This window comes from Centruroides sculpturatus, unplaced genomic scaffold, assembly GCF_000671375.1.
Source record: "Centruroides sculpturatus isolate CEXI.00-Female unplaced genomic scaffold, Cexi_2.0 scaffold1000, whole genome shotgun sequence".
NCBI classification, from domain to species: Eukaryota; Metazoa; Arthropoda; class Arachnida; order Scorpiones; family Buthidae; genus Centruroides; species Centruroides sculpturatus.
Genome location: NW_019385287.1, coordinates 49,346 through 59,091, shown reverse-complemented (window position 1 = coordinate 59,091; position 9,746 = coordinate 49,346). Strand labels below are relative to the sequence as shown.

Genomic DNA, 9,746 nt, shown 5'->3' with positions numbered 1-9,746 from the left:
TGTATCGTTAAAAATTATTTTTTTATTTTGTACGAACAAAATAAATATATTGAAAAATATAAAAACAATAAAAAATTATACTTTAGAAGTTAATTTAGTATCAAAAACGTAAAATATTTGAGTAGCCCAAGACATAGCCAAAGATTCCAGTGCCACAGCACTGGCAAAAATTTAAATTTGCCGACTGGAATTCTTTCGGATGATTGACTTTCGGATAATCGACGCTCTACTGTACATACATATATTTTTTCTGTTAAAAAAATTCACAGAATGGAAAGAGTGTTAACGCCCCTTATATATTTTATCAGGTTCATAACAGAGAAAACCCATAGCAAGAAATAGGATATCACCAATGTATAGGTAATTTTTCTTGTCAGTATCAACTTCATAAGTTGAAATAAAAATTTACCTCTCTATGTAAATATAGAAGTCAGGTCAAATCTTCAGAATATGATATATATTTATATATAGGTAAAATTGCCATAAAACATAAAAATTCTTAAAGATCGAATTTTAACCCAGATCTTTCAGAATGGCAGGTTAACTTTAACACTTCATCTCATACAACTATTTTTCTTGTAAAATATTTTATAGAGCAGCAAATGCAAATCCATGATCTGTGAGTCAGGCTGCAATCTGTATTTGTGGTGTGAAAGCATGGTCCTAAAGCTATTGTAAAAAGTCTTAAAGATCCTAATTATGAACCTTTGATAGAAAAATTATCATGAAATAAACAACAAAAAATTTCCTATTAAACAAACTATTTTTTCTGTTATAATCACATTAATACTTTCAATTATATAGAATTTATTGTTATTTTTCTGATATAGATTTAAAAATTAAATAAAGTAAAATTTGTTTGTAAACATTTTTGTTATTTTTTAATTGCTTAAATTAAATATTTGAACTGCAATTTTGAGTTACTGACTTTTGAATTCAACTTTGACCCATCTTTAGAAAAAAGAAAAAAAAATCATTATTATAAAGAATACATCAAAAGCATTTTTAATCTTCAATAATCTTTATTATATATAAAATTTTGATTTTTTTTTACTAATCAGGAATTATTTATAATAATTATTAAAAAAACTAGCTGTTACCTACAGGTTTGCCCACATGGATTTTGTAATTTGATAGAAATAACCCTCCCTCGAAAAATCATTCCATTGACTCATCACATAAGCCACTATTTCTGCACATACTTCTTTGGCCATCACTTGAATGTCATATAAAACATAGGATATTGCTCTAAAGAGGCAAATTCTGTTGCGTATCATTGGAACAATGATGTGGAGCGTCATAACACCATTTATATTCAGTATTTCAACAACCATAGTACAGTAATACCCCAAATTTACGCAATAGGTGGGACCAAGCGATAACCGCTTAAGTTGAATTCGTGTAAGTCGAGGTATAATTTTGCAATTTATGGAAAATCCAAGTTGGATGTATGTAAGCTAATAAATGTTCTCGTTAATCTTATCTCGTCTTTTGATTCATTCACAGTTACAAGAAATCACCACATAGAGTCTCTCAAGTCTCCGTAGATATAACAAGCACAGAAATAAATAACACAAAATAAATTGTAGCTATATGTCGATTCTGCATGACACATCCGAACATGTAAGCTGAACAATAGTGTAGGGGGAGTGAGTAATCGAGAGTTGCATGGTGCTCAAACAAAAGACAAATCGACGAGAACCCGGAGTTACGCGATTTTCAAATTGCGTAACTCCAGGTTTGCGTAAGTCAGGGTAGCGTAAGTCAAAGTATTACTGTAATTATTTAATTTATAATAATGTTATATAACACATACCCCTTATTGCTGAGAATCATTTTACTGCTTCAAAGAAATGTTTTCAATCTGATCAATTTTCTGGAATGTTTACAATCGTTCTATAATTGAACCAATATGCAATAACAAATTCAAATTTAAAACGGTTCGAACATTTGGTTAAAAAATTGTAAAAAAGTAAATATTGTACATTTGGAAATTAAGTTACCACCACCAGATACAAAAAAATCGCATCTAAAATAGTACAGTAGAAGCTGTTCTTCAGGTTAAGCCTTAATTTTCTCCCTCTCCCCCTCAGAGAAATTTCGATATAAAAACACATGCATATTTGAATGCAACGTTGTGTCAAAATTTCAAAGCAATCAGTGAAGAACTTTTGAAGATTTAAAATTTTGAACAAACGAACATTTACATTTTTATTTATACAGATATTTTTATTCCTTACTGAAAATGTCTCTGTAATAAGTTTATGAAACAGATTAACTAATTTATCCTTTGAAAACTGAGCAATTATAGTTGTTCTTATTGTATGCTATAAATGAGATATTTGTAATTTGGAACAGTAAGTATTGTAAACATTTATTGAAAAAGCAGTTAATAAATATTTTTATAATACATAAGTGGACAGCACGCTGACCATTTAATAGGAGAAACTTTTATCATACAGGCATTTAACACCTGTATGATAAAAGTTTCTCCTATTAAATATTTTTATAAAATTACATTGATTGTTAGCATTTTTTTTTAAATCCAAATAAATATTTTAAATACATTAACAAATATAACTTACTCTTACACTATTCTAGCTATTAAAAGAATGCAACAAAGAAAAATCTGTTATGTAAGCATATTTTAATATCTTAAATTAATATCTTGTCAAAAGACGACAGATTTTGTTATTTTCCTTATATCATTTTAAAAGATAGAAATTTGTAACATTTAAGAATTAAATATAAATAATTAAATCACATTTCTTTTAAAACAATATTTAACTAAAATTTTTTATTTTATTCACATACAACAAATATATTAACATTTGTATGCAATACTCCTATATTCATATAATTTTTCATGTTCTACAATTTTATAATTTGTGTAATTAGAACTTAATGGTGACTAATTAAATTAACTGAAAATACTTGTTCATGAAAAAATTAAATGCTGGATATTAAAAATGTAATTACTCAAATTAATTTCATTTACATTAATCCATAATAATGATGTTTGTTATTATATGTGAATTATTATTTCTTAAAAAATATATAAAACAGAATTCTCTAAAATTTGACAAATAATAAATTTTCAATTTATTAAAATGTAAAATTATAAAATATAGTATATAAATTCTTTGGACATAGACTATGTCTGAAACAATTATTGTAATAATGTGATATTTTACCTTGGGCCTCTTGTTCTTTCAAGTGAATGGGAGCCAGGACTTCTCTAAAAAAATAATAACTACAGTTTAATTTCATCTGCAACAATTTACCAACTTTCACTCGTTAATGAAAAGGTAAAATAAAAAAGCAGAATTAAAATAAATATTAATTCATATGTCTCTGTGTCCTTATTATACTGTTTATTATGTACAATGTCTACTAGGACTTATTATACCAGTATTTGGACATCTTAGTTTTAGATGAAACAATAGCATTTATTTGAAATAAATCAGTAATTTGTTAGTCCATTTTGGCCTTAATGATGCAGCAATTTTTCCTGGCATGCTTTCCACTAAATGATAATGGATCTGTTTAGGACTATTTTTCCAATCCTCTAGTAAAGCTCCTGCTAGATCGGCCATAGAGAAAAAATTTATTCAATGAGAATGAATGTGCTGTCGGAACAACATATAAAACAATTTGATTCAATTAGTATTGTCAAACAATCCATCAGATTATTTATAAGGCTATATTAAGGTTAATTTTAATAATTAGATATATCTAATTATAAAAATTAGCCTTAATATGTATGTGCTGTTTTATTGTGCCAAAGATATTTGATTGATTGATTGAATATAATTGGACTAAACTGGAACAACACATCTGAACTTGCCCAGTACAGCAACTCTGGAAGGGGTTTTGTGCTAGAAGAATGGAAAAATATTCCAGAACAGATCTACTGGTATTTAACGGAAAATATACCTAAAAAGAGGACCAAAATTAGACCTGATAAATTACTGATTTTTGCAAATAAATGCTGTATTTTCATCTAGAACTAAGTGTCCAAATACTTTTATCTGCATAGCATTTAAATAATAATGAATAATGTTTTATTATTAAAAATACAACATTATTCATTAAAAATGATTTTATTTAATATGAAAATGAATTTTCATTATCATATTAAATAAATCTAAAATTATTAAAAATTTTTACGTACCGACCGTCTTGGATGGGATAACTTTACTCCTTCGTGACTTTGCTATTAACAAACAGAAAAAAAATAATTCCATTATTAATAGAGCACAGACTGTAGTATATAATATCATGAAATAAGCATCTCTATTCTAGTACATGGATGGGCAACTCTCGTCATGTGTACCAAACATGGCATGCCAACAACTTTTTCTGGCATGCAACCCAGGGCTCACCTTTAAACCTAAATATCCAATATCTTTACTGAAATTTAAATTTAACTTAATATAATACAATTTTATCAATAAAATCTATCAACTGTTTAAGTAACAATAAGTAAACAGAAAATGAAACAAACATCCTATTTTGAAGACATCTATGTCTGTGATATACTGTACTGACTTAAAAGTATATTTTCTACTAAATTAGCACCCTGCTAAATATAGCTTTCCTATAGTACTGTTTAGCTAGTAGACTGCGGCGACAAATCACGGACTGGTGAGATGGCGCCACTCCTTTACGAGTTTCCCGGGAATCCCGGATAGAAAAACGGGGACTGGGTTTTTCCCAGAGAGAATTCTGGGTATTGTTGCTTTTTCTTCTTGTCGGGTGATCGCTGCCATGAGCACGTGTAGCTCTCTTTTACGTGTACTCGAGGATTGTTGTAAATAAATGTTGTTTTAGTTTAAAACGTGGTCGTGGACTTAACTAATTCACGTTTACAACCTTCTGATAAAGACAGTCTTGGTGGAGATGTAAATGGATGGAGGAAGACGGCAAGGTTTCGTCTAACTGACGGCGGCCATCCATTACCTCCAAGACCAAATAATAATATTGGCCCAACAATTTCAGTTGGCACATGAGAAAATTTTATATAAGATTTGGCAATTTTGGTGCACACACTTAAAAGGCTTGCCCATCCCTATTCTAGTATATATTATTATATAGAAGGATGCAAATACATCTATTAAAAGTAAATATCAAAGTATCAAATCAAAAATCCAAAATGAATAAAAAAATTAAATAAAATTATTGAATTATATATAATGTAAGTACCATAATACAGTAACCTTATTAGTATTCATAATTATATATGATATGTGTATGATCTTTGTTACAAATACATAGCAATTGATTGGTCATTACTGTTAATAAATGTGATTATTTAATCCTAAAGAATTGCATTCTCATAATTTATATAATTTAACTTTATTACAATATTATGTATTTACATACAGATGGATTTTGTGTAACTTGCAACCTAACATTTACATACACAACTTCAAGTTGCAAGTTATACATAAAATTCAAGTGTATGTAAATACATAATACAGTTGTAGAAAACCTAAAATATTACATATATATAAGTGGTATTTACTATGTTTATTACAATATATTAAGAATGGAAAGATACTAATAATCAATATATATATATTAATTATTAGTATCCTTCCATTCTTAATATATTGTAATATATGTAGACCTACATTCAGTCAAAAAAATTTTTAATAAATTGTTCTTATTTGTGAGCAAAATTAATAAAAATACTGTAATTTTCTGCCTATTCTAAATACTATCTTTTCTGCCTACTTAATATTCCATATATCTATTGTTGAAAAAGAGACTGTGCCAAACATCACTTACAGCAAATATGAATCAGAATTAAAAATTTGGAGGTAATGCTGAAATTAAGTGAATTCTTTGGTTTGACTGGAGGTAAATTTGGAGTTATCCATGAAAAAAAGATATTTGTGAGGTCAGCCGATTAGAGGTGAGGTGTTTTCGACAGCGGAGCGGTCATTACTGTCGTGTGGGCGCAGAAAGACTCACCGAGACAGGTTTACCATAGAAAACCGTTTAATAATATACATAAATTGTTCTTACAATAATCCAATAAGTCAGGCAAAAGCCTATCCATTGATGGGCTACTATAACCGTTCCAAAAAAAACGGAAAAGTTTGACTGTTCGGTCGGTCCTTGGGTCTTTTCGGCACGCTGGACGCAGAGAATGGTGGTCCCGGGGCACACACCAGCACTTGTAGTGTTGTCCTTGGTTGACACGTCAAACCTTGGCGATTCTGGACGCAACGGGTTGGCGAAACAAGCTCCTAGGGTGTCGAAAGAGCCTTCGTTGTGTCTCTGTCATGAGCACGAAATCCCAGCAGGTGAGCACTACGCACCAAAACCCAAGACCCCGGAAAATTCCCGAAAACGCAGTTTTATCTATTTTTCCACCGCCGTTGCTGTATTATTATATAGAAGGATGCAAATACATCTATTAAAAGTAAATATCAAAGTATCAAATCAAAAATCCAAAATGAATAAAAAAATTAAATAAAATTATTGAATTATATATAATGTAAGTACCATAATACAGTAACCTTATTAGTATTCATAATTATATATGATATGTGTATGATCTTTGTTACAAATACATAGCAATTGATTGGTCATTACTGTTAATAAATGTGATTATTTAATCCTAAAGAATTGCATTCTCATAATTTATATAATTTAACTTTATTACAATATTATGTATTTACATACAGATGGATTTTGTGTAACTTGCAACCTAACATTTACATACACAACTTCAAGTTGCAAGTTATACATAAAATTCAAGTGTATGTAAATACATAATACAGTTGTAGAAAACCTAAAATATTACATATATGTAAGTGGTATTTACTATGTTTATTACAATATATTAAGAATGGAAAGATACTAATAATCAATATATATATATTAATTATTAGTATCCTTCCATTCTTAATATATTGTAATATATGTAGACCTACATTCAGTCAAAAAAATTTTTAATAAATTGTTCTTATTTGTGAGCAAAATTAATAAAAATACTGTAATTTTCTGCCTATTCTAAATACTATCTTTTCTGCCTACTTAATATTCCATATATCTATTGTTGAAAAAGAGACTGTGCCAAACATCACTTACAGCAAATATGAATCAGAATTAAAAATTTGGAGGTAATGCTGAAATTAAGTGAATTCTTTGGTTTGACTGGAGGTAAATTTGGAGTTATCCATGAAAAAAAGATATTTGTGAGGTCAGCCGATTAGAGGTGAGGTGTTTTCGACAGCGGAGCGGTCATTACTGTCGTGTGGGCACAGAAAGACTCACCGAGACAGGTTTACCATAGAAAACCGTTTAATAATATACATAAATTGTTCTTACAATAATCCAATAAGTCAGGCAAAAGCCTATCCATTGATGGGCTACTATAACCGTTCCAAAAAAACGGAAAAGTTTGACTGTTCGGTCGGTCCTTGGGTCTTTTCGGCACGCTGGACGCAGAGAATGGTGGTCCCGGGGCACACACCAGCACTTGTAGTGTTGTCCTTGGTTGACACGTCAAACCTTGGCGATTCTGGACGCAACGGGTTGGCGAAACAAGCTCCTAGGGTGTCGAAAGAGCCTTCGTTGTGTCTCTGTCATGAGCACGAAATCCCAGCAGGTGAGCACTACGCACCAAAACCCAAGACCCCGGAAAATTCCCGAAAACGCAGTTTTATCTATTTTTCCACCGCCGTTGCTGTTCCATTGGTCTCTCCTCGTCACATGGTGACAACTCGAAACCCAACGAAGGGCACCGGAAAGGTCAACGTTGTGTCGGAGCATGACTCCTCTCCAACCTCATTTTCCTCGACTTTACTCTATCTATTGTTTAAAATCTTCTAACAAGACAAAAGGTTCATTGTTTAAATCCGATCTTTAAGTTCGCTCTTTCGCACTACAAAACTTGACTTATTCAAAAAGTCGTTAATTGCCTCCTTTTGGACCCCGTTTGGGTCCTCACATATTTATTATATTTTTTTATTATTTTCCTAATAATTTGTAAACTTATATTTTTTAGGGATTTTTTGGAGAGAAAGCTTGTACCATACCAGTAATTAGCAATTTTTGGATGTATGAATTTTTGCCACTTTACAAAATCTTATCAGGTTGTCACCTTTTGTAAGGTGACAACCTGATAAGATTCATGTTATAACTTGTATTAGTTTAATTGTGTTAAATCAATAAAAAATGGCATTTTTTTATGAAGTACAACCAAGGGCGGATCTAGGTTTTTCGGGGCCTAAGATTTATTGAAGTCCAATGGGGCCGCATTTTTTGTTAGATTAAGAATCTTTAAATTGTGATTTAAAATTCATTTTTAATAACTTCAAAATTAGAGTTGAAATATATTTATTTCTGAAATGGTGTTGAATGTTGAATGATGTTTTTTTTATATACCTTATATAAAAAAAAACATAAGAAATAAAGAAATATTTACTTTAATCAACCACATGTGGTTGGATTAAAGAATTAAAAGATAGACTCGAAAATGTTATACTGTATTTTTGTGACTAGTCTAAATTTCAAATATATGAAGAAAACTACACACCAACCGAATGCTGAAAATCTATCAGGCTAGTATATCGATGTTGTATATATGAAGAAAATATATCCTAAGTCAACATGAAAATTGTAAGAAATATTTACATTGATTAATTATTGACCAATTACATTACATTGGTTACAATAAAACAAATAACAGTATAAATTATCATTATTATATTATTATTAACATTAACTATTTTTTACTATACGATAAGTGCTCATTGTTAATGAAAAAGTATTAAAAGTTTATGATGATAATTCAATCTTTGAGAGTCCTTGACACTTGGAGGCCCAGGGCTTAAGCCTATTTTAGTCTCTATGTAGATCCACCCAAGTACAACACAAATACCTTATAAGAAGCTATTTTTTTCATGTCATGATTGCAATTTCATCCAGATTGAAAAGAGAAAGAAAAGTATTAAATGCTATGGACCAGTGGTATCCTAGGTATCCTATTGTGGCCGTCAGCCATAGTTTATATATATATATTTGTTAACTTTAGCTAGGCTCAGTATTTCCTTTGTTCTTTTGTCTTATCTGTTCTAGAACTTTCTNATTTAAAATGATGAGAAAGAATGCAGAAATGATCATATAACATATCAATTTAGTGATAAAGATCCTTTACATATTTTTTTATAAAATATGTAAAGGATGGTGTGTTTAAAATTTTGAAACATATACAATATTCTCAATCTCAGAATATTTTAAGGAAATGAATAAAAAAATAATAATAATAATTACTAACCACCACAAAAAACACTGTATTATAAGTATATTCCACAAATTATCCTTGAGAACACAACACACAAACTATATTTTGACAGAGCAATTATAACAGATAAAATGACCCATCACAATGGACTGAATATTATCCTCAATAACAAAGTGAACAAAATTACCTATATCATTGACCTATATCATGAATAAAATTACCTATACCAAATACAGATAATCTACAAAATAGCTATACAAAAAAAATAAGTAAATATACCAAACTCTCAAGAAGTAAAATGCGTATGAAAAATGAATAAAGTCCATACCATACCAATAATTCTTTTTAACATAGAAGTTATTTCACATTCATTACATAAAAGCCTGAAAGTAATAGACATTCACTGAAATTTATATAGATCTTTACAAAAAGCTACCACATTCTGGCAACTTGTCATATTGTCAGAAAATGTATCCAAACTGTT

The 9,746-nt window shown here is 29.6% G+C and overlaps 1 protein-coding gene across 8 annotated transcripts in view; it reads right to left on the bottom strand.

Moving 5' to 3' along the window:
- LOC111637205 (tensin-like) overlaps positions 1-9,746 on the bottom strand; it is a 142,407-nt gene that overhangs the window by 87,224 nt on the left and 45,437 nt on the right. For all 8 annotated transcript variants that reach the window (XM_023382640.1, XM_023382644.1, XM_023382639.1 and 5 more), the window contains 2 exons: positions 4,175-4,216; positions 3,195-3,238 (listed from right to left, as the gene is read on the bottom strand). In XM_023382640.1, coding sequence (XP_023238408.1) covers positions 3,195-3,238; positions 4,175-4,216 — 86 coding nt within the window. The remainder of the gene's footprint in view (positions 1-3,194; positions 3,239-4,174; positions 4,217-9,746) is intronic.